Raw genomic sequence first — 26,519 nt, forward strand, 5'->3', positions numbered from 1 at the left:
TATGCACCATTATCCCTGCTCTCTTTATTTCATTTCTAAATGCATGACTACTATTTCTCTAGATATCTGGAGCCAAAATCTCAATCATAATTTTTGATGGAGAGTTTTTTAATCCATAGTTTACTTATATGAAAATGCAAATATTAACAGTAGCCACAATATAGAATTCACACAAGAAATAGGTGTGTTAATGTAAGTAGATTATTTAGAACAGTATATCCTAATGAGTTAAATAATGTCATTGTTATTATTTCAAGAATTCTGTCACCAAAATTGTCTAAAATCCCTGAACAAATTCCACTCTGTTGCCTTCATATTTCTTCTGGTGATTCTAAAACTACCTGACTTAATAATCTACTTCTCACAAATAGTTGAATTTTCAGATGAATCTTTTAGCGATCCTAAGCATCAAACTTTCATTTGAAAATTTGTGAATATGGCAACTACTTTATAGAACTACCTTGATTATCAAATAGTATAAATATAAGCACTTTGTAAGAGATGTAATAATTACAAATTGTAAGATTATCACCAATAAATTTATTATCTTTAAACTCAAAGGATTATAGAGAAAGAAATGTTATTACTGTTCATATTCACCTTTGCTACGTCTCTTCTTTTTAGACAATAACCCCCTTTTAATGAGCAAAGGTAGCAAATATGAACTGTAATTCTAAGACTACCAATGGTTAACTGTCTTTTAAAAAGATCCTCAAAACCTGCTCCTTAATCTGCTTGGTCCTGACCCCATAGATTACAGGATTGAGAGCTGGCGGAACAACCACATATAGGTTGGCTAAGAGGATGTGGATATATTGGGGGATGTTGTGGCCAAAACGGTGTGTCAAGAAAGAGAAAAATGCTGGTGTGAAAAAGGCTAAGATAACACCAATGTGAGAGCCACAGGTGTTGAGAGCTTTGAGTCGGGCATCCTTGGAGGGTAAGCAGAAGATAGCATAGAGGATCCTGACATAGGAGAGAATTATAAGGAGCACATCCAATAATAGGAGAGAAATGTTGCCAAGACCGAACATAATATTTACTTTGATGCTGGCACAGGCCAGGCGAGCAATGCCCATGTGTTCACAGTAGGTATGAGGGATGATATAGTGCCCACAGAAGGGCAGCCTCAGGAGGAGAAATACCAGAGGGGCCACCATGCACAGGCTCCTCAGAATAGCCATGCCTGCAATGAGGCTGATGATTTTGCTGGTGAGGATCATGGTGTACCGAAGGGGTTTACAAATGGCAACATAGCGGTCAAAGGCCATGGCCACCAACACAATGCTCTCCATGGCAGTGAAGAAGTGGATGAAGAACATCTGGGAAAGGCAGCTTTCAAAAGATATATCCCTGAGGCTGAACCAGAAGATGCCCAGCATTTTGGGGATGGTGGCTGTGGACAAGCCCAGGTCGATGGAGTCCAACATGGCTAGGAAGTAGTACACGGGCTCATGGAGACTATGCTCAGTCTGGATCACAAACAGGACAGCAGCGTTCCCCAAGAGTGCAACAAGATACGCAAAGAAAAAGGGAAATCCAATCCAGACGTGCACATCTTCTAGCCCTGGGATACCCAGGAGGAGGAACGAAGAAGGATGGAACTGGGTGTCATTAAGAATGGACATTCTCTCTGCCACTGTTGATGAGTGCATATAACAGAGTGAGATGTCAACTTCTCATTAGTGATTCTTGCTCCACTTCCATCTCTTTCCTGACTCCTGGTTAAATGCAAAATAAACTTGTAATATTCATTTTCTCCCATTTCTCCCAATGTTATCAAAATTTTTATGCCACCCTTACCTGAAGATCAGAAAGCTCCAGGAATAGAGCCAATCTCTCTATTCCCCATATCATTCCCATTCATCAAAGGTTTAATAAGAAAGAGGAGAAGAATATTCATCTATCAGGTAGATCAAAGTGAGGAGTAGGAATAATACAGGTTTTTGTTCTTTGTATCTTATGGTGTTACACACACTGCATTAATTTATATGAAAAATGCTTTTTCATATGTAATTCAACCCATTATCTTTTAGGGAATTTGAGGACCAGTAATGTGTGTGCGTGTGTGTGTGTGTGTGTGTGTGTATTATGTATATGCATATATATATGTAAATTTGCATGTCTATATGTGTATATTTATTTGACTGTGCATATAACTCTATTTGATTCTGAAACCGAAGCCAAAAATTTACTTCTTTTTTACTCGTGCACCTAAAACTACTTCACACATACAAATTCTCAGAAAAAGATAATAACATTTATTAAATGAATAAGTCACAGGAAAGTCATAACAACAATCAGCATGCCCCAGATTATTAGTAACATAATTTCCATCTTAACTAACTCTTCCAAAAATCATCTTCATTCAGAATATTTTGGATCATGTATAAAAACAATAAAATAGAGACATTTGCATAGGAACTTTTAATGTGATAGTGAAACTTGGATTTATAAAATATTTTAAATTGAAATTATCTCATTATACACTGAATCCATAAATTTCCAAATTAATTTCAGAAGCTGTTTTGGGAAGTCTAATCAGGGATACCTAAAGAGCTTCTAGTGTTTTGAGCACTATCCTATTCAAATCCTATCTATTCCTATTTATACAAGGAAAAGGGAGTATTACTTTGGACATCCTTGAAATTAGAGTCCAACAAAGCGGTTCTCTATTCCTTGAGGTCTTCCTGGATGTCTCCTTTTAAGGACTAAATAATAAGTAATTTATTAAGGGATTCGTTATATAGAACTAGCTTGAGCAGCAGAATGTTGGAGCTACTTATCCTGAACTAATATTTTAGGAAAATCAGGAAAAGACAAGTTCTTTATTGACTAACTTCTTGAGATAAAATGATTTTGAAAACAGTGTGTAAATGATAGATGATTGGGATAGATGGTTGGAAACTGGCAGAGTTCATACTTGAGTGGGACTAATCAGAGATAGATGCACAGAAAAAGCATCACAGCCTGTAGTGAAGAAAGTGGTCTATGTGAGGCCTGTTTGAAGTGGCAGAAAGATGGATAAATTGAGATAGCAATTTAGATAGAAAAATTGAATAAGACCTGACTGATGCCGTCACGGTGTAGTGAGGGAAATACAAGTGAAAAGATGAAATCTGAATAAAATGTTGCATTGTGGTAGAAAAATACAGCAAATGCTGTGGGTATGAATAAGACAAAAGAAATTCCATGAAAGAAGTAAAATGGATCAAGGACAACTTTGTGTTTCACAGACAAGCATAGGAAGTTTATTCTAGGTAGAGAGAAACACATGTATGATTTTTAGAACAGGAATCAAAATTTTTCTACCTTGTAGAAAATTTTAGAACAGGAATCAAAACAGGAATCTAAAACAGGAATCCTGTTTTAGAACAGGAATCAAAATTTTTCTACCTTGTAGGGTGAGTACTCTGGTTTGCCATCTAAGTCTTGGGCTCTGTGGCCATTTTTGCAATCTCTTTCAGATTCCGGATTAATGGTTCTATCTTTAAATGAAAGCTGTCTGGGTTACTCAAGTGAACTACAGCATGAGGTTGTAGAATTGTTATGGTTTTACATCCAAAGAAGGAAGCCCATCTTATTCTCACCCCTGATTTTCCAGGAGCATTAACCTCCTAAGAATTGGTTCCCTTCTAAGTGCTTAAACAGCTGCATTTCCAAACCAGTTAACCAACCAGTTACTTAATTCATTCCATAAGTATATGCTGATCTGTTCTATCAATATATGTTCACATACCCTCAAACCTTTGCCAGGTTCAGTGATGAGACTGGGCCCCAGCTTCTCCCCTTGAGGACCATGATTTCTAATGTCCTGAAATGAATTATATCAGACAGTCATTTTCTCAGTTCTGTATCATGTTACTCATTACTTTACCATATTCCACAACCTCTACCTACCATACACATAAACACTATTTCATGTCCTATAACTGATAAAGAACGGAAGAAAGATTCTTTATTCCAGTGTTTTGTAACCAGTGGTCATTTTCTCCCTAGGGTATACTTGGCAATGTCTGGAAACATTTTGACTGTCAAAATTTGGGTGAAGTGTTACCACTGTCTAATGTGTAGGTGCCAGGGGTGCTGCTAAATATCCCACAGTGCACAGAACTGCATAAATTTAAAGAGATATATGAACACATAGGAATGTCTGTAGCCATGATAGTATATGGGTATACAATTTGTAATGGCCAAAGCTTATCTGTGTATTCTCCTTATCCCTTCCCTGTATTTATGTATTTCCTGTATTTATCTTCATTATGTACTTACTTTCCTTCCTTCTCCCTATTCTAGGTTAGCATGAACTCATTCCCCATTTCCCATGCTATTTCTCACAGCCCTAACCAAAGACTACACAGCCTTACCTTGCTTTCCAAGTGTATTTGAGAGGGTGGACTTTGGAAACATCATCTGACATCTCTCTGGGTCCACACTTTCCTAGGCAAAGAATGGGCATTTATATTGATGCAGCTACCCTGCTTCCAGTAGGATGGGACTGTAGTCTCCCCGGGTTCTTGGCATAGACTGTGATATTCACTGGAGAGTTCTCTTAAAAGACCTCCCTGCCTTCACTAGAACTATGGGGCAAAAGTCATTTACTTTTTCTTTCCAATGAAACTCTGTATCTTTTCTGCTTTCCAAATTAAAAGTCTAAGCTCCTGATTAACACCTGAGCTGTTAAGATTATTATCAGCTATCTTCTTCAATGACACATTCCATTAGTCCGCCCTTGCTCTTTTGGTTCTACATTATCTGTGTTACAACTTAAGTCTGATGTGTCTGTAATTCCTTTGCCCTACTCCTCATGAACTATTTTGGTGAAAGACGGATAAAGCAACAAAGATATGAGAAGCCAAGATCCTGCAAAGAAGGAAGTTCAATAAGGTGAGCCCAACTTCTTACTCATCATTACCCCACTGGTTGTTTAATGATTATAGGAGCAGGGAAAGAGGCTGATGACCAAGGCAGAGGAAAGACACTCAGACACAAGGAAACTTACAGAGCTTAGATCCATACACTCTTGTATGGTTAACTGAGCCCATCCATCCACTTTCCTAGCCTGGGTCCCAGATATCAACGTGAAGAAACTAGCTTAGGGTCACCTACTCCATCTGTTGCAGTTCTTTAAAGCAATCTTATCCATTTCAGCTACCCCAGCTAAGACTTTACATTTCACAGAGAAAACAAGAGCCTCCCCTAGTATGCTTTTTCTGAATTGCTGACCTATAAAATCTGTGAACATAATAAAATATATGATCTGTTGACTTTATACTATGAAGTTTTAGAGTGATTTATACATAAGAATAGAAAACCAAGAGAAAATCTGCCACCTTTAATCAGGTTCCATCTTTTTTTAAATTTTTATTTATTTAGTTTGAGAGAGAAAGAGAGACAGAGGAGGATAGGGACAGAGAGAGAGAGGGGAGAGAGAATCCCAAGCAGGCTTCACACTGTCAGCGCAGAGCCTGACACAGGGCTCAAACCCGCAAACCGTGAGATAATAACCTGAGCCAAAACCAAGAGTTGGATACTTAACCAACTGAGCCACCCAGTAATCAGGTTCCATTTTATTAAAACCCAAAATATGTGTCATTAGTTTGACGACTGTGATAGACAGGAGATTCATAGGTCTTAAGAAGACTGTAGGTGAGGGCAGAAGAAAAGTGAGGAAGACAGAATTGAAAGCTTAGGTAAAAAGGATATTTTCTATGTGGAAATCTAAATTTGACCAAACTGTTACATTCAGTAACATGGAAAATAAAAAAAGGTTTATAACAAACTGATAGATTTGGCCAAAGAGATTTCCAGGCAGAATGCCAAAAATGCCAGGTGGTTTCTTTTAGCTATGTATAATAAAATTTAGACAGAGAGAGACAAGTTAAAATATGAAGGAGCCAGGACTTAGTGGCTTTTAAAACCAAGTCTATTTCCATTCTCACCCTCTCCTCACTGCAAAACATTCTCAAAATAAGAAACAGCTCCAAGGCAAAGATCATAAGAGTGTGACTGTAAAACCTTTAAGATCTCAGTGGCTTAAATTAGTTTCTCATACAGAATTTCTGACAGATTAAAAGGTTTTACAGGATGTTAGGGGCATGCCTCACAGACTCTCTTTATCAATTGTAAAGCTACTAAAAATATTAATGGCAGTACCCCTAAAGAAGCCTCACAGAAGGTCCAGATGTATCTTGAAGGGAATTCTAATTGTGGCTTTTGTTTAATGGACCAGATTTTTAAATTGACACACAAGAAACCCGCAAAATTTTAAAGCACTTATATGAGCTTGGGATGAAAAAGACAAAAACAGTAAAAAGGAAAAGAAGACTTTGGACCACCGAATTTTGAAAGACAAGAAGGAAGTGGAGAACAATTACCAAGGTTTCAGCATGAGCTGTTTTATTTAAAAAGAAGGATGACTCAGACGGTGGAATCAAGAGCCCAGAGGGCAAAACCAAGAGCAATAAGGAATCACTTCCAGAGCGATAATCAGCAAACATGTTCTCCAGGGCCATGGGCTAGTGATTACTGTGTCTCTCTCATTTTCCCTTTATTAAATCAGAATGTCTCATGTGCTTGTGCTCTGCCTATTGTATGTTGGATATGTGCAGGGCAGGATACTTTCTGTATGAATTCACAGGTCTCTATATAAAGGTAAATAATACTCAGTGAACCAAACACAGAGTCTCATCTGCACCTGAAACTGATTTGGAAAGTGAGATCATGTACCTTGAGACTAAGTATGATAGTATAATGGGATAGGAACTTCTTTATGTTTGTTTGTTTGTTTACATGAAGGAGGAACATAAATAATTATGGCCTTCTGGTAGACTATGATTTTATTTCTAATGTTTTTTAATTGTGAGAAAATACATGTAAACTCTATCATTAGTGACATTTAGAACATATACAATGTTTTGTTACCATCACCACAACCCAGTTCCAGAGCATTTCAATCACTTCAAAAGGAAAGTGTACTCATGAAGCAGCCAGTGTATATTTCCTCCTTTTTCTCCAGATCCTGGAAACCAATTTGCTTTCTGTCACTGTGGCTTTTCCTATTCTGGGTATCATACAATCTGTGGCCTTTGCATCTGGCTTCTTTTACTTTCCATAATGTTTTAAGGCTCATGCATGTAGTAGCATGTGCCAGTACTTCATTATTTTTTTATGGCTGAATATTATTCAATTGTATGGTTCTACTACATGTTGTTTACCCATTCTTTAGTTGATGAACACTTGAGTTGCTTCCACCTTTTAGCAAGTAGTACCATTAAAAACATTAGTATAGACGTTTTTGTTCAGACACCTGTTTTCAGTTCTTCTAAGTATATATCTAAGAATAGAATTGTTGGGTCATAGGTCAGTCTAGGTTTGAATTTTAGAGAAACAACCAAGTTGTTCTCCACAACACCTGCACTATTTTACATTCCAGACAAAAATATATGAGAGATATCACTTCTCCCCATCTTCATCAATACTTATTTTGTCTTTAAAAAATTATTATTATAGCTTTCATTGTGTGTCTTGTGATATCTCATGCCTTTTATCTGCATTTCACTAATGACTAATGTTATCGAGCACCTTTTCAAGGGTATGTTGGCCATTTACATATCTTATGTAAAGAAATGTCTATTCAGCTTCTTTGCCCATTTTCTGATTGTGTTGCTTGTGTTTTTGTCATTGAGTTGCAAGAGTTGTTTATATATTCTAGGTACTAGACCCTTTTCAGTTATATGGCTTGCAAACATTATTTTACCATTTTACAGGTTCTCTTTTCACTCTCTTGATAGTGTCATTTGATGCATTTTTAAAATTTTGATGAAGTCCAAATTTCAATTTTTCTCTTATTTCTTGTATTTTGGTATTATGTCTAAGTAACTATTGCCAAATTCAAGGTCTCAAAGATTTACTCCTTTGTATTCTTCTAACATTTTCATATTTACAGTTCTTGTATTTAGTTCTTTGATTCATTTTCATTTTATGTGTGTTTATGTGATGTCAGGTAAAGGTCCAACTTCATTCTTTTGCATGTGGATATCTGGTTGATCTGTTACCATTTTTAAAGAAACTATTTGCTCCTCTTTTGAATTGTCATGACCACAGATATTTGACTGTATATACTTGAGTTTGTTTCTTGAATCTCAGATCTATTCCATTCATCTATATGTCTATCCTTATGCCAGCACCACATTGTATTAATTACCATAGCTTTGTAGGCTGTGTGAGTGTTTCAAACTAGGCAGGGTTTTTTTTAAGATTATTTTGACTATTTGGCACCCCTTGTAATTCAATATGAATTTTAAGATCTGAGTTTCTAGTTCTGTAAAGAAGGTTGTTGAAATTTTAATAGCTTTTGCAGTGAATCTATAGAGTGCTGTGGAGACTATTACCATCTTAACAATATCGTCTTCAACCTATGGCCGAAGGATGCATTTCCATTTAATTAGTTCTTTCATTTCTTTCGTCAATGTTTTGCAATTTGCACTGTGCAAACGTTGTTTAAATGTGTTTTTAAGTATGTTATTTTTTTAATGTTACTATAAAGGGAATTGTTTTAATTTACTTTTTGTATTTTTTTATTAATAGTGTATAGAAATATATTGGTTTTGTGTGTTTCCTTCTTTTCCCTCCAACTATGCTGAATTTTTATTATTATATGACTACGAATATGTTAATATGGTCATTCCCTCTAATAGGTTTTTTATATGTATTGCTAATTGCTATGGCTAGAAATTTCAGTACTATGTTGAATACCAAGAATGAGAACAGGCATTCTTGTTCTGTTCCTGATCTTAGGGAAAACTGTTCCATCTTTTATCATTAAATATAATGTTAGCTGTGGATTTTTCAGATGAGATCGGATGCGTTCAGGGTGGTATGGCCGTAGACTAGCTGTGGATTTTTCAAAAATGGCCTTAATGGTAAGAAGTTCTCTTTAATTCCAATTTGCTGAGTGTTTTATTATGAAAGGGTGGCCTGTGTTCTTTAAAAAATATTGACACTTCACTCATCAAAAACTGTGTTTGACTCCTCTCTCTCTGAATTGGAGGAGGTAAATAGTTGTTTAAATAAATACAGTATGGTGAAGGTAGTGCTATATAATTTCTCAGAATCGGTTTTAATAGATCATGCAACTTGCATCTTGTATTGCTGGGAAGACTACTTGTTGGGGCCTTTGTAAGAAGGTTGATCCTGATTACACCATACTGGAGAAACCACAGGCAGTTTCTCTGGATAAGGGTTCTGGATTGAGCCCTTCAATTATCCTGGCCTAGAAAACAGACATGAGAGTAGAAATTAGTCCAAATCCCACTAGTCCCAGCCACCAGTCATATGGGTCACCCTCAACAATTTGAATGATTACAGCTAACATCCTAAACATTATGAAGCAGAGAACAGTCCTTACTTAACTTTTCTAAATTCCAAGTCAATAAAATTTATGAGATTGATTTATTTGTTTCATGCCTTCATGCTGCTAAACATAAAGTTGATTAAACAGTAATAGATAACCAAACCACTTACATTTATCTGGAATCACATGAGGCAAGGAGACAGAAAATGACATAGAAGAAATAATTTGAAGGATTTCTGCTAACATATGATAACATATACATTATAAAACTATAGAAAGACATAATTCCATACATGGTTTCCTTTGATGTGCAAAAGATTTTGTTTTGATGCTGTCCAATAGTTTATTTTTCTTTTGTTTCCTTTCCCTTAAGAGACGTATCTTGAAAAAGTTGCTATAACTAATGTTGAAGAAATTACTGCTTATGTTCTAAGAGTTTTATGGTTTCAAGTCGCATATTTAGGTGTTTATCCATTTTGATTTTATGTTTGTGTATGGTGGCTGAAAGTGGTCCAGTTTCATTCTTTTGTATTAGCTCTTCAGTTTTCCCAGCACCATTTACTGAAGAGAGCAAAAGAAACAATCAACAAAACAAAAAGACAATGTACTACATAGGAGAAGTTATTTCAAATGACATATGATGAAGAGTTAGTATGCAAAATATATAAAGAACTTACACAACTCATCACCAAAAAAACCCCCAAAATCCAATTAAAAATGGGCAGAAGCAAGCAGACATTTCTCCAAGTAATACACACAGATAGCCAACAGACAAGTGAAAAGAAGATCAGAGAAATACAAATCAAAACCACAATGATATATCACTTTACATCTACCAGAATGGCTAGCCTCCAAAAGACAAGAAATAACAAGTGTTGGAGAGGATGTAAGGAAAAAGAAACCCTCATGCATGGTGGGAATTCCCTCATGTTGGTGGGAATGTAAATTGGTGCAGCCACTGTGGAAAACAGCATAGAGGTTCCTTAAAAAAATGAAAAATAGAAATACTATATGATGCAATAATTCCACCACTGGGCATTTACCCAAAGAAAATGAGAACATTAATTTGAAAAGATATATGCATCCCTATGTTTACTGAGCATTATTTGAAATAGCCAAGATATGGAAACAACCTAAGTGACCATTGATACATGAATGGATAAAGAAGATGTAGTACACACACACACACACACACACACACACACACACACACACACGACAGAATATTACTCAGCCATAAAAAGATGAGATCTTGCCATTTATGACAACATGGATGGACCCAGAAGGCATTATGCCATATAATGTATGCCATATATTATACCATATAATTTTACTTATCTGTGGAATGGAAAAAAACAAATAAAAGAACAAAAAGAACAAAAAGCAGAATCACACTATGAAAACAGAGAACAGAGGGGAGGAGACTATGTGGATATGTACAATGGGTGAAGGGGAGTGGGAGATACAGATTCCAGGTATGGAATGAATAAATCACTGGAAATAAAAGGTACAGCATAGGGAATATAAGCAATGTTATTGTAATAGCATTGTATGGTGACAGGTGGTAGCTACATTTGTGGTGGACATAGTACAATGCATAGAGTTGTTGAATCACTAGTTGCACACCTGAAACTAATGTAACATTGTGTTAACTATATTCAAATAAAACAATTTTTAAAAACAGCCACAAATCTCAATAATAACATATTTTTTTAAAAAAATAACAGTATATCAAGTAACATTGTCGAAAACCAAAGACAAAAATAATTAAAAGCTTCAAGCTAAATAAGACACATTGCCTTTCAAAAGTATGAGTGATTTGTCTCTCTTTCTCCCCTGTTCTCATTTGTTTTGTTTCTTAAATTCCACATATGAGTGAAATCATATGGTATTTGTCCTCCTCTGACTTATTTCACTTAGAATTATACTCTTTAGCTCTATCCATGTCATTGCAAATCGCTCGAGATTTCATTCATTTTTATGGCTGAGTAATATTCCATTATATATACATATACATATTCATATATATATACATATACATATACATATACATATACATATACATATACATATACATACCACATTTTCTTCATCCATTCATCAGTTTATGGACACCAGAGATATTTCCATAATTTAGCTATTGTAGATAATGTTGCTATAAACATTGAGGTACATGTATCACAGAAACAGACTCTTGACTATAGAGAACAAACTGATGGTTACCAGAAGGGAGATGGGTGGGAAATGGGTTAAATAGGTTATGGGGATTGAGGAGTGCACTTGTAGTGATGAACACCAGGTGTCTTATGGAATTGTTAAATCATTACATTGTACACCTGAAACTAATATTATACTGTATGTTAGCTAACTGGAATTTAAGTAAAAACTTTAAAAAATAACAAAAAAATATAAGGGTTTATAAACTTATGTGTAGTAGCATGTGGGAGTAGCTATATGCTCAACTCATAAAAACTTCAGTGTATTAAAAAAAAAGTCCAGAAAGAGATAAAAAGAATCTCAAAGTGAAAACATAAACCATGCCCCAAAATGTTGAAAACACATCATAAATAAAACATACCATCGTCAATTTGGTTCCATAGAAATAACTTCTGAGATGCAGAATTTCATATACAAGATATACTGAAGAGTACTCTCAGGAATTACAGCTTTAAGGGAGCTTGTATTGGACAGAGAGAAGGGCTGACATTTAACACTATATTTTTAATAGTTTTTCTATTTTAATATTTTAAATATTTTTCTATTTAAATTTTTCCATTTAATATTTTTTCTATTGTAATTGAGTAAACTCAGTAATTATATAATTATTTAAATTTTTTTTTTTACATCTTATTTATTTTTGATAGACAGAGACAGAGCATGAGCGGGGGAGGGGCAGAGAGAGAGGGAGACACAGAATCTGAAGCAGGCTCCAGGCTCTGAGTTGTCAGCACAGAGCCCGACAAGGGGCTCAAACTCACAAACCCCGAGACCATGACCTGAGCAGAAGTTGGACGCTTAACCGACTGAGCCACCCAGGCGCCCGAGTCATTATATAATTATAATTAAATTACAAGAGTTCTCTCTATATTTTTAGACAACTCCTTTATCTTACACATGATGTATAAATATTTTCTCTCAGATTATGGCTTTCTTTTTCATTTTATTACTAGTATGCTTTGAAGAAAAAATATATATACTTTAATGAAGACCAATCAATCATTTAAAAATATTTATTGCTGCTGTTGTCATATCTATGAAATTTTATGTGAACAATATTACAAATAATTTTATGTTGGTTATTATACTTTAGCTCTTGTCTTTAGGTCTCTGTTCCATTGTAGGTTAATTTTTTCTATGATGTAAAGTAAGGGTCTAAATTAATCTATTTGCATGTGGATATCCAATTATAGCAATCTGGTATCATCAATGCACATATTATTAACTTCAAATATAAAACCTGCCACTCAAACACAATTAATGTTATTGGTCTCAATATTCCCCTCAATTTTTCCTCCTTCCTACTGGGTTAGACATAAGGTAACTAACTCTAATTTTCACAATGCAGGAAACGTGAAATCTAAAACAGACCTTCCAAGACCTCTGACTAGTTAGCTATCTGTCTTGAGGAAAACCCTCAGGACTCGCTCCCTAATCTGTTTGGTCCTGACCCCATAGATTATAGGATTGAGAGCTGGCGGAACAACCACATATAGGTTGGCCAAGAAAATGTGGATATATTGAGGGATATTGTGGCCAAATCGGTGTGTCAAGAAAGAGAAAAATGCTGGTGTGAAAAAGGCTAAGATAACACCAATGTGAGAGCCACAGGTGTTGAGAGCTTTGAGTCGGGCATCCTTGGAGGGTAAGCAGAAGATAGCATAGAGGATCCTGACATAGGAGAGAATTATAAGGAGCACATCCAATAATAGGAGAGAAATGTTGCCAAGACCGAACATAATATTTACTTTGATGCTGGCACAGGCCAGGCGAGCAATGCCCATGTGTTCACAGTAGGTATGAGGGATGATATAGTGCCCACAGAAGGGCAGCCTCAGGAGGAGAAATACCAGAGGGGCCACCATGCACAGGTTCCTCAGAATAGCCATGCCTGCAATGAGGCTGATGATTTTGCTGGTGAGGATCATGGTGTACCGAAGGGGTTTACAAATGGCAACATAGCGGTCAAAGGCCATGGCCACCAACACAATGCTCTCCATGGCAGTGAAGAAGTGGATGAAGAACATCTGGGAAAGGCAGCTTTCAAAAGATATATCCCTGAGGCTGAACCAGAAGATGCCCAGCATTTTGGGGATGGTGGCTGTGGACAAGCCCAGGTCGATGGAGTCCAACATGGCTAGGAAGTAGTACACGGGCTCATGGAGACTATGCTCAGTCTGGATCACAAACAGGACAGCAGCGTTCCCCAAGAGTGCAACAAGATACGCAAAGAAAAAGGGAAATCCAATCCAGACGTGCACATCTTCTAGCCCTGGGATACCCAGGAGGAGGAACGAAGAAGGATGGAACTGGGTGTCATTAGGCATAGCCATTCTTTCTGCTGCAGTGTTTGCACAATTCTTTGTGCACATCAGAGACAATTATTGACTTCTCATTAGTGAATTCTTCTCCTCTTCTCCCTTTGTCTAGATTCCTAGTAAAATGCAAAAAGCACTTTCATCTTCCCTTACTCTTTTTCAGAAAGAAGTTAAATAATTATTTTAGCTAACAATACCATATTTTATACTTCAAAATTGCCAAAAGACTGTATCTTAAATGTTCTCACCCCCAACAATAAATTGATAGTTATGTGATGTGGTAGGAGTGATAGCTAAAGCTATGGAGGTTACCATATTATAATATATAAATGCATCAAATCAACACACTGTACACTGTGAACTCACACAATGCTTTATGTGTGATTAAAAAAGAAAGAAGATTAAACACACTCCTTACTGTGTGCTATCCTCTCCTGAACATCATCTGGCACCAGGAACAAAACCAGCCTTAATCTGCTGCCACTCTACCTAATAAAAAGAGACATAAAGACAAGAGGGCAGAAGAATTATCTCCTGCACAGTTGAAATTCAAACTCTGGAGTGTAGCCAGAAATAAACGAGAAAGATAAAATTCCATAGTCTATGTATCTGATCGCGTCCCACATATTTTTACTTACTGTGCATAGTGCTTTCTTTGGTATTTGTAATCTCAATTATTCCCCTGTTAGGGAATCTAAAATTCGTAAAGTGTAGAGTGCATAATCCTGTGTGTATGTGTGGAGGGGTTGTTGGGGGGGGGTGGGCTAAATGTGTAAGGGGCACTAAGGAATCTACTCCTGAAATCATTGTTGCACTATATGCTAACTAATTTGGATGCAAATAAAAAAAAATTAAAAAAATCCTGTGTGTATGTGTGCATGTGTGCATATGTGTGTTTATACATTTTTATAGGTTCTTGCAAATACTAGATATTTGACTCTTAGAGCAGAAGAAATTATTTATCTTTGTTTATTCATATGCATGAACAAACTGCCATATGAAAGTTCTCAATTTAAACATTTGTAAACAGATGAATTAATTAAAAAGAGATGGGACAGAAAACACTTTCAATGTCTTATTTTATAAAATAAATACTCAATTCTATCATAATTTAGTTTTTAAAAAATTTACCTATAAGATTTGAAAAATAGATAATGACTAAGAAGGGGAGATATTTGACAAAGAGTATTTTGCAGTTATGATGAAAGATGAATTGAGAGATTATTTTAATCTAGGTAAATTTATCATCTGGAGAGTACATAAGTAAACATATACAGTAAATAAACTGTCCAGGTATAGGCCAGCTGGGGGAGGGGAGACTAGATATTTGGGGCTAGACAGCTTTCAAATATATCTCTGTCTTGTATCCATGGAGACAGGGCAGGAGCATCTTAGACATCCTAGAATTCAGTTCCTACCAAGATTCTATCCTAGCTCTCAGGTTTTTATGGGTGTCTCCTTTAAAGTAATATCGGAAGAAAAAGTATCAAGTGATTTTGTTTTACAGCATTTATCCAGAATATGTGGGAATTCTGAACTTATTTATAGAAATTAAAATTTTAAAACAAATAAGGGAGAAGTCCGTTACTGCACAGTTTATTTGAGAAAAGCTAGTCATAAAGAAAATGTGACAGTGATTGTCACATGCAGAAAGCTTAGATTCAACTTTTGGAATACTTGGTTGTTGGAATAAGAGCTGACAGGCATCCATTAAAGATAAATACATATAAAGGTCAGTACCTCCTACTTAAAATCCATAACAAGACAAATGACTTGCTAACTGTGCCCATTTGAAACCTATGAAGGATAGCAAAAAAAGAGAGATAATTTTGTAATTGGAGAAATTGTCTCAGGAAATATATGTCTGTGTGTGTGCGCATGTGTAGCTAAACCTGGTCTGCTAGGGCCGGAGAGGAGACAATTGAAGTTCTCAATTTTGCAATGTGAAACTATCAGAGATAGTTTTTGCCTTTCATTAGTGAAGAATATGCAAGGTAAGTGGAGAGGTTCTCTTCACAATTTATTCCATCAAATATTTATGAGGCCTTCTGTGTACCAGCATTGATTAGGAAATTTGAATACAAGTTCAAAGAAAACTTGTCACATACTCTCAAGGAGGCCATTAAATGGAAAGGGAGATAAAATTCCAAAGATGAAATTAAAAACTTGTATTGCAAGTGCTATGTTAGAAATATATAGAGAATGTTGTAGGTATGGAGGTAGATCAAGAAAAATGCCATGAAGGAGGTTCAACTGATGCTAAGATTCACAGAACAATTCTTCAGCCAAAGAAGGAAAAAAATTTAATCTATATAGAATGAAGAGAAAGAACAAATTGAAAATAAAAGTATGGTGGCCAGTCAGGGCATGAAAAAGGAATCTGTTACCGTCTTGATGATTTTATCTAGAAATTCAGTAGATTGACAAACAGACTGTTAATAGTTTCATGTCTTGGTCACTCTTGGGGCTCCATATAGCAGAAACTTAGAAAATAAAATAGGGCTACATCCCTAGAAAACCAACGTGTCCCACTTAGTTCTGTAGATTTTCTAGGAAGGCTTGCAAATTGGTGCTTCTGAAAAAAACTCATTTTCAGTCTGTAAACACTGATCAAAGCAACCAATTACTTAATCATTCTGTAATTATTTCATCATCTATTCACATATCCTCCAATCTGTTGGGTTTAGAAATAAGACTGGGTCATAGCCCTTCATTTGACCTGTTACTTCTAAGGTGATACATGGGATTACATCTGTCTAACCAACAATCATTTCCTCCATGTGCCATCCTCTTAGTCTACTTTACTCCACTAACCTTCACCACACCCGATATCCACATTCCCATTTCTGGAACTGCTAGCAGAAGGAGAAGAAATGATGGACACCTCCTCATGCTTGCCTAGTCTTGCAGTATCATGACTTTTTCACTTTTATGCAACCTTATTCCCTTCTTCAGACGCTTCATCACCATAGGTCTTATTTAAAAAAAAAAACTACATTTCATGGCCATGCTTCATGATTCATTTACTCCCAAATTGATTAAATAAAAAGAATTTATTAGTCATGTTTACAATACCTAACACAGTTCTAGAAATAGAGAAAGCAAGTCCTTGCCCTCCTAATACTCACATTCATGCACCTGTATAAATAGTCAGAAGAGTCAAAAACAATCGGTAAACTGACACCAGATACATTTGTGCATCTCCTTCCACATCTCACTCTTTAGTTTTGTGTGTGAGATTTTGCATGGTCATAAGTACAAGTTCATGCAGTAAAAGTGTACCCTCAAGAGGTTAGGAGTATGAGCGTGCATTCTCTCTTGATCTTGTTTTCATGTTCATCTGTCCTCCATCTCTCCATACTACCTTGCCTGCCAGCAACTCTTTCCCCATTCCTTTTGGTATTTTTCACAATTTAATCATGATATGACTTACATTGGTCTCTAAATCTCTATGAAATATTCCTTGGCATCTTCTTGGGACATGTCACTTATTATGGAAATACCTATGAATGGAAAGTATTTATATTTTTCTTACAACCCCACACCCCCTGGGATGGGGACATAGAGTGTCTTGGAGATCCATTCCCAGAGGATTCTAATTATTTGACCTGTCTGGCAGGTACCAGAAAATAACCCCTCACAGGATGCATCTTTATTTGTCCTGACTCAAAACTCACTTACTGTGAACAGCCTCTTCCCTGACTATTAGTCAAAAACAAGTAATAGAAATTGTCTAAGATTGCAGCTTCCTGAAGCAATAATATTATTAGAGCTAACAAAAGGCTGACCAAAAAAGTTAAAAGAAAAAATTGGAAAATGAATTGACCATACAGAGTTTTTCAAAGGTCTGAAATATTTCTTAACTATAAAGACACATACATGTACATGACTACACACATCCCCAGGAAAGTCCTGAGAAATCCCTAATCTGTCATCTTTGGTGAATATTGACGAAATAATATCAAAATGCAGAATGTGGGGTGTCGGGGTGGCTCAGTCGGTTGGGCATCTGGTTCTTGATCTCTGCTCAGGTCATGATCTCACAGTTTTGTGAGTTCAAGCCCTGCATCTGGCTCTGCCCTGGGAGCATAGAGCCTACTTGGGATTCTCTCTCCCCCTCTCTCTCTTCCCCTCCTCTGCTAGCACTGTCTCTTTCTTTAAAAAAAAATCTTAAAAAAAAATACAGAATGCAGTTCATTCTATTAGAAAATATCTGGTGTACTCCAGAAGTCATTTATCTCTCTCTGTCTTTCTGTCACACACACACACACACACACACACACACACACACACACACATATACACACATGGGGTGGGGTTGCTACATTGCAGAATGCAGATATTTTTAATTTTAAAAACTACAGAAAAATATCTCACTGAGTACAGATAAAAAAGTCTTCAACAATCTATGAACAAATCAAATCTAACAGCATAGTAAAAAAAAATCATGTAGCATGACCAAGTGTAGTTTATCCCAGAAATGCAAGGTGGTTCAAGATAATAGAAACAATCAAAATATCACATAACATTAATGAAATCAAGGGGAAAAACCACATAACCCTCTTAATTAATGCAGAAAGAACATTTGACAAAACCTAAAAAGCTTTTATAACAAAAACATTTTACAAACTTAGAGTATAAGAAAACTTCCTCGACATTATAAAGGGCATTCATGGGAAAAACAAACAAACAAACAAACAAACAAACAAAAACTGCAGTTCATATCATAGTCAATGGTGAAAGATTGAAAATAATCTCTCTAAGATCATACACATGAAAAGAATGCCTGCTTTTAACATTGCTATCTAAAAATTTACTGGAAGTTCTAACTAGAGCAATTTGGCAAGACAAAGTCATTCAAATATGAAAAGAAGGAGGGAATCTCTCTCTCTCTCTCTCTCTCTCTCTCTTTCAAATAAATAAATAAACTATAAAAAGAAAAGGAGTAAACTATATATGTTTGTAAATGATATAATCTTATATAAAGAAAATTATAAAGAATGTACAAGACATCCATCAGAACTAATAAATGAATTCAGCAAAGTCACACAACACAATGTCAACATACAGAAATTAGATATATTTAAATTCCACCAGTGAATAATCAAAAAGAGAGCTGAGAAAAATTCCATTTACAATAGCCTTGAAAAATAAGAACATACATATTTAGGAATAAATTTAACCAAGAAAGCACAAGATTTATATATTAAAAGCTATAAAACCCTGATAAAGGAAAGTACAATATATTCTCTAGATATATCTGGAGTTTGAAAATGGGACTACATATTGGAAATCTACAGGATTAATAAATTATATTCAGATAATTCTGCACTTGATATCAAGATTGGCTTTGTGCTTAAACCATAGATTATTCTAATTTCCTTTTCAAATTTTTCTAAATTTTGAAGGGAAACAGTATATATAGCAAACAAGGGAAATTTTAGGTACAATTCAATTGGAACTAGAAACAGAACACATATAATTATTCACATCTAAAATGACTTTGCTGTAAGTGAGGAAATAATGTCATGTATACCTAATCCTAAACTGTAGTCTCTTATATTAGCCAATTCACAGAGATTGAATTTATTGGGTAAATAGTAAGAAGGAGAAAGAGAGAAACAGATAGAGAGGTAGAGAAAGACAGAAAGAGAAAGAGAAAAATTGAAGGAATCGGGTTAAAAAGAAAAAAGGGAACAAAAATGACAGTAAGAACAAGATAGGGGAACCATTAAAATGAAAATGAATAATGACTCTAGAGAAGGAAGACAAAACTTGAGAATTAATATACAGAATATAAATCTGTGGAACAGATGCACTAGTTTAGACACTGTCACCAAGCCATGGCTTATACCTTATTTTCCTCATCTACAAAGTGAGATTGTTGAATCAGTGTTCCTTCAGGGTCTAAACGTACCTAAAGAGAAGACACATGGAAAAATGGGGAGTGTTCTCATCTTTTCCCACCAGCCATTCTACTCCCAAACCACTGCTGCCTCCAGGACATCTTCCTTTTCCATCAGTGCTTTCCCTTCGTCCAGTTACATGGGGTGGGTGGGTAGAGCAGACAGCAAAGTTACCTGTCAACTCTAAATGAATTCCAATAAAAAATAAAAATCTGGCTACTGCTATCTACTCTAATAGGAAATTTGAAGCAGAGCTCAGATTATTAAAATGTGGGTGGTATGTGGATATATTTTCCAAATGTTGACACTGAACTATTATTTCTGTACAAATATCTTCACAACTCTCTCTCGGATGTGTTTGGTCCTGACTCCATAGATGACCGGATTAAGGGCCGGTGGGACAACCACATAAAGATTAGCCAGAAGAATGTGGATATAGCGGGGAATGTTTCTGCCAAAACGGTGTGTCATAAAAGAAAAAAAAGCTGGCGTGTAAAAGCACAGCATGACACAGACATGAGAACCACAGGTATTGAGAGCCTTTAGCCGGGCATCCTGAGAAGGAAGGCGGAAAACAGCTCGAAGGATAAGCACATAGGAGGAGGCAATCAGGATCACATCCACAATGATATTAGAAATCACCATGAGCCCATAGATAATGTTGACCTTGATGGGTGCACAGGCCAACCGGGCAAGACCCATGTGCTCACAGTACGTATGAGGGATGATGTGATGCCCACAGAAGGGCAACCTCAGAATGAGAAACACGAATGGAGTCACAAGAATTAAATTTCTTCCCACAACAAGAGAAGCTAGGATGCTGATGGTTTTATTGGTGAGGATCATGGTGTACTGGAGAGGGTTGCAGATGGCAACAAAGCGGTCATAAGCCATGGCCACCAGGAGAACAGTCTCCATTCCTGTGAACATGTGGATAAAGAACATCTGGGCAAGGCAGCCCCCAAAGCTGATCTCTTGTTGGTTGAACCAGAAGATGCCCAGCATTTTGGGGATGGTGGACGTGGACAGACCCAGATCGATCATAGACAACATGGCCAGGAAGTAGAACATGGGCTGGTGGAGACTGTGTTCAGTCTTGATCACAAAGAGAATGGTGATGTTCCCCACAAGGGCAATCAGGTACACAATGCAGAATGGGAAAGCAATCCAGATATGTACAGTTTCCAGTCCTGGGATTCCTAGCAGGTGAAACAAGGGGGGATGGAAGTGGGTGTCATTGATGGAAGTCATTCTCCCAGCAAGTGTCATTGAATTCCTGTTGAGGCGTAGGTATCTCACTCTCGTTATGACCTTTTCTTTATCAAGGTCCTGGAAAGATGTAAGAACTCTGTGTGTGTTAGAGTGCTATGGGTGGTGTGCTACAGGTCTTAGTATGAGTAGTTGGTTACAAACATTAGAGATTCTGTTCTTTGCAAAGGGTAATTGGGTAACTCTCTTTTTTTAAAATAACTTTTATTTTTTAATATTTATTTATTTTGACAGAGAGAGATAGTGTGAGTGACTGGGGGGGGGGCGGGCAGAGAGAGAGTGATAGAGAGAATCCCATGCAAGCTCTGCACTGTCAGCACAGAGCTTGACACAGGGCTTGAACTCACAAACCATGAGATCATGACCTGAGCTGAAAGCAAGAGTCAGGCACTAAACCGACTGAGCCACCCAAGCACCCCCTTTTTAAAAAATGTTTATTTACATATTTTGAGAAAGAGAGAGAGCCAGAGAAAGAATGTGAGCCAGGGAGAGGCAGAGAGAGGAAGACAGAGGATCCCAAGTGGGCTCTGTGCTGACAGCGGAGAGCCCAATGAGGGACTCAAACTCAGAAACCATGAGATCATGACCTGAGTTGAAGTCAGACACTTAACCCACTGAGCCACCCAGGCTCCATTCTGATTTCTTTTTAATCTCCCCTTTTTACTGATGCCCCAGGCCCTAGTAACCACCCTTCTACTTTATGTTACTGTGAGTTTGGCTTTTTTTTTTCAAGATTCCATAATAACTGAGATCGTGTAATATTTGTCTTTATGTGACTGGCTTATTTCACTTTGGTATGATGTCCACAGATTCATCCATGTTGTTGCAATGATAGGATATCCGTCTTTTTAAAGAATGTATAATATTCCAATGCATATATAGACCACCTTTTAAAGTTTCTTTCCCCACGTAGAAATTTAAGATAAATTGGCAAAACTGAATGTTAATCAGTGAAGTTTCTTTCCCATATGAAGTTTCTTTTTCAATAGCTGTTGACTTTTGTAACTGTTGAGAAAAATTTGAGATCAGATCTAATAATCTACTGCCTAGAGCTGGAAGAATGGGAAGTGATTGATTAATGGGCATAGGATTTCCTTTTGAATTGATGAAATTTTATAGAACTAGATAGTGTTAACAGTTGTACAATGTTGTGAATGTACTAAGTGCCACTGAATTGTAAAGTTTAAAATGGTTAAAATGGCACTTTCATGTATATTTTATAATTAAAAAAAATTGCTGGTAATATAGATACCCCAAAAAGCCCAAAGACTTAGTCCAAGCATTTCAAAGACTGGAAACAGAGAATAAGGAAAAAGGAAGGAGAAAAATAAAGTAAAATACTACCTGTTGTATATTTTATGTGAAATAACAAGAACTGACAATCGACCAAATAGCAGACAGCAAGGTTCATGGGGATTTCCCTAGAGCTTCTCTTCAGCAAGTTTAATGACAAAAGGGAATTCATATTCATTTTAATTCCAATGTCTGAGACTCTCTGGCACCTGGAGACTTCATTATAAATCCCCTCAACACACACACACAAGGACAATTTATAAACATCTCTTAGGGCATATTGAGGGTGTATAAGTACATAATTTCAGTAATTAAATTCACAGTTGCCAAATGACTTCCTAAGATGGAACATAGGGAACGTGGTGTTTGTGATCAATGCATCTGCAATGTGTGCTTACGATTGGAATTTGGCTTCACAGAAATTGAGTTAAGACCTAGAGTATTGGGACTGGGAATGGTACAGATCACTGGTCTGGGGAAAGGTAGGAGGAAGACTAAGATTGGAGAGGAAATATCTACACCTGTAATATTTCAGGCATATATAACCTCATCTACTCAACCCAATAATAATCTGAGATAGATAGTACTATGTTTATTTCTGGATGAAACTGAAATACAGAATATGTGTGACTTACATAAGGTCAGAAGGCCAGCAAGAATAGAATCAGGACTCTATCCCATGCCACAGTGAAGTGATATTACAGGGTGTCTACTTCTGCTTCTTTTCCCATACTGCTTTGATAGTGAGTGAGACACAAAGTTTAAAAAAAAAAAGCCATAGTAGGCAAAAAAGGAGAGAGTAGTGAGTTTGAACTCCTTTATAATTGAACTGATTCTACACATTCAATACCTTTGATATAAAAAAGGACACAATATGGTAATCAGTTGTTGGTCTCTCTCCATGCTTTATATTTTGAAAGGATTAAACTGAATTCAAACTTGATTATTGGGAGACCCAAATTCATGATTGATGCCATGAGCCAAGATAAGCCAAGAGGTGAAAAGCATAGCTTGTTACAATAACAAAAAATGTCTTTGGAACTAAATGAATAGATGTATAGTGAGGAATTTTGCCTTACCCAAAAAGAGGTCTGGCCTTTGTTTTTGGCTTCTAGGAAGTTATCTGTCATATCTGATAGGAGTTTAGGATGAGGGGTGGTCAAACTCTATCTCAGTGTAAGGGCTGACCACACTATAAATACCAACAATATAACTTAGGGTGAGAACTTTGGGTCATGTGGCACCAACCAATCTGGAGATTGAGTTCAACCATGTGTGCAATCAATCAATCATATATACATAAATTTGGACACCAAAGCTCAGGTGAGCCTCCGTGGTTGGCAATATAACTATGCATATTGTCACACATTAATTCCAGGAGGGTAACTCATTCTGACTCCATGAGGGAGGACAATGGATGCTTCACATTTACAAACCTCACATTCTACCATCAGCATCTCTTCCTTTGTCTGATTTATGATTTTAATCTTTCCCTATAGTAAACTGTAACCATGAGTATAATAGCTTTCAGTGAGTTCTGAGTCGTTCTAGTAGATTAGTGAACCTGGAGGTAGTATGGGAAACTTCCTGAACTTGCAGTTGATGTCAGATGTGAGAACAGTATCAAGAACTGTGCCCTCAAATTTGTGGTTTGGTCAGCTCCAGGAAGCAAATCAGATCTGATGTCACATTTCCCTCTCACCAGTTACAGAAGTCAACAGGTTCTTCAGAAAGATCTTTATATGGGGAAGAAACTTCACAGATTATCATTGCCCCTTGCCAACATATCTTAAAATTGCTACTTGGGCATACCCTAAGAATTATGTGGATCTCCTTCTAGATTCTCAGTTCTGTTCCATTGTCTCTTTTTCTTTCTTTTTTTTTAAATAGCAACGCTGCCATAATCATCATAGTTTTATAGAAAATCTCAACATTTGGTAATGAAAATCTTCCAGATTTATTCTTCTTTGAGGTAGTTTGGTTATTCTAGGTCCTTTATTTCTCCACCCCTTATCTTTCTCTCTCTCTATTCTTTCATTACTTTCACTAATAAGTTTGCAAACACAGGTCCATATCAGTGTCACAAAACTTAGTTTCTCTTAATTTCACATCTTGATTCTGCTGCTTATTAGCAACGGGAAGTTAATGAGCTTATCAAAACCTCTCTCTTCCATAAACGAGAACTTGTGTCACAGAATTGTGGGGGGAGAACTAAATGAGATAGTGTATGCAAATAATGACAACAACAATGTCTGAAAAATTGTAGGTACTCAATTAATGATAACCATGATTATTGTGCCGGCTATTATTATGATCAATTTTATTATCTCCTAATAGTATTTATTTCTTCAGGAAGAGGAAAATTAATGCATTTAATTCCTCTGAACCCATCATTTTAGGAAAGACACAATGTTAGCTTCTACATTCTTTAACACTTATGCTGCAGGTCAGGAGTGATACTGGGATTATTTATAGAGAGCTGAAAAGGGGTAAAGAATCAAAGGCCTTTAGAAAAATTTGTTCCCATTATGAATCCTTTGTTAAGGAATGTTTTTATTTTTAATTTTTGTAGATCTCAGTTAACTGTGGATGAATTGTCCAGTGGGAACCACCACCAACTTTTAAAAATCACACCATCGTCAGCCTGCTGGAGAATGTCTTCTCCCAATGTCACTGAATCCCATCCTCCTTCATTCCTATTGCTGGGGATTCCAGGGTTGGAAGTTGCACAAATCTGGCTTGTATTTCTCTTCTGTGCTGTGTATCTGATTGCTCTTGTTGGAAATGTTATCATTCTGTTTGTTATCTGGGTTGATCATAGCCTTCACCAACCTATGTTCTACTTTCTGGCCAAGCTGTCAGTGATTGGCCTAAGTCTCTCTACTACTACCATCTCCAAGATGCTGGGGATCTTCTGGTTCAGACTTCAGGAGCTGTGCTTTGGGTGATGTGTTGCTCAAGTGTTTTTTATCCACTTTTTTACAGTCATGGAGAGCATTGTACTTCTTGCCATGGGTTTTGATCATTATGTGGCTATTTGCAACCCCCTCAGGTACAGCATGATTCTTACCAACAGAGTGATTGGTGTAATTGCTGTGATAGTGGTACTAAGAAGCTTATGCATGATTGTTCCCATCATTTTTCTCCTCCTGAGCCTGCCTTACTGTGGACACAGAATCATCCCTCATACCTATTGTGAGCACATGGGAGTGGCACGTCTAGCTTGTGCCAGCATTAATGCCAATGTCTACTATGGTCTTGGAAATATTTCTATCTTGTTTCTGGATGTGCTTCTTATCATTGTCTCATATATTAGGATCTTATATGCTGTCTTCCACCTCCCTTCCCAAGATGCCCGCCTGAAAGCTCTGAATACCTGTAGCTCCCATATTTGTGTTATCTTGGTCTTCTTTCGTCCAGCTCTCTTCTCTTTCCTCACTCACCGCTTTGGTCATGACATCCCCAAGTATATCCATATCCTCCTGGCTAACCTCTATGTAGTCATACCCCCTGCCCTCAACCCAGTCATTTATGGCATCAGGACCAAGTAGATCCAGGAATGGGTAAAGAGTCTCTTTGTTAAAACAAGATTGATGAGAGGTAATTCATTCAAGTCATGAAATTATAGGGTCTGAAAGGACTAAAATTTATGATAAAATTAATAAATTTCTTTCACCAAAATTAATTTTCTCTCTATATAGATATCTATAGCTATAACTATAGCTATAACTATAGATGATATATATAGATATAAGATGATATAGAGAAAGAGATAGAGATAGAGATAGAGATAGAGATAGAGATAGAGATAGAGATGATATAGATATAGGCATAGATATAGATATATATGAGATATATATCAGAAAAAATACTGCCTGTAATTGTTGGAGGTACGTACACTTCTGTGTGTCTGAATGTGTACTTGCAATGATACTCTCTGTTGACCTCTGGCATAGAATATTACATACAAGAATAAATTTAAAGGAGGAAAACTTTGATTCACTGAAATAACTTTGTGTTAAAACTGGTGTTCTAGATCTCTTTCAGGCAATAATAAGATTTCTTTGACAGAGATGTTCAATTAGAGATCACATAACCAATTACAGGTATTAAGTAAACTGCAACAAGTTTCTATAATTAATACAGTACTGCTTAAAAATA

The 26,519-nt window shown here is 36.5% G+C and overlaps 4 protein-coding genes across 4 annotated transcripts; 1 reads left to right on the plus strand and 3 right to left on the minus strand.

The window, feature by feature from the left end:
• Positions 1-689: 689 nt before the first annotated feature.
• On the minus strand, positions 690-1,864 carry LOC101085828 (olfactory receptor 52E8). The gene has a single exon (XM_003992910.6). The coding sequence runs from the start codon at positions 1,653-1,655 to the stop codon at positions 690-692; it is 966 nt and encodes a 321-aa protein (XP_003992959.3). The 5' UTR covers positions 1,656-1,864.
• Positions 1,865-12,644: 10,780 nt separating this feature from the next.
• On the minus strand, positions 12,645-14,057 carry LOC101096456 (olfactory receptor 52E8). Its single transcript, XM_004001181.4, has one exon. It carries the CDS (start codon positions 13,942-13,944, stop codon positions 12,964-12,966), a length of 981 nt encoding a protein of 326 aa, XP_004001230.3. The 5' UTR covers positions 13,945-14,057; the 3' UTR covers positions 12,645-12,963.
• A 6,054-nt stretch (positions 14,058-20,111) lies between these two features.
• Positions 20,112-21,053, minus strand: LOC101086088 (olfactory receptor 52E4). The gene has a single exon (XM_003992911.6). The coding sequence runs from the start codon at positions 21,045-21,047 to the stop codon at positions 20,112-20,114; it is 936 nt and encodes a 311-aa protein (XP_003992960.5). The 5' UTR covers positions 21,048-21,053.
• Positions 21,054-21,955: 902 nt separating this feature from the next.
• LOC101086342 (olfactory receptor 52E8-like) lies at positions 21,956-26,079 on the plus strand. The gene is given in 1 exon segment (XM_045038132.1): positions 21,956-26,079. A coding segment is annotated over 1 exon segment (1,023 nt). The 5' UTR covers positions 21,956-24,886; the 3' UTR covers positions 25,910-26,079.
• Positions 26,080-26,519: the final 440 nt, after the last annotated feature.

Source organism: Felis catus, chromosome D1, assembly GCF_018350175.1.
Source record: "Felis catus isolate Fca126 chromosome D1, F.catus_Fca126_mat1.0, whole genome shotgun sequence".
Taxonomy (NCBI): domain Eukaryota; kingdom Metazoa; phylum Chordata; class Mammalia; order Carnivora; family Felidae; genus Felis; species Felis catus.

Excerpts from the sequence above, each read along its gene's own strand:
- LOC101086088 (XM_003992911.6), bottom strand. The coding sequence starts at position 21,047 with ATGACTTCCATCAATGACACCCACTTCCATCCCCCCTTGTTTCACCTG.
- LOC101085828 (XM_003992910.6), bottom strand. The coding sequence starts at position 1,655 with ATGCACTCATCAACAGTGGCAGAGAGAATGTCCATTCTTAATGACACC.
- LOC101096456 (XM_004001181.4), bottom strand. The coding sequence starts at position 13,944 with ATGTGCACAAAGAATTGTGCAAACACTGCAGCAGAAAGAATGGCTATG.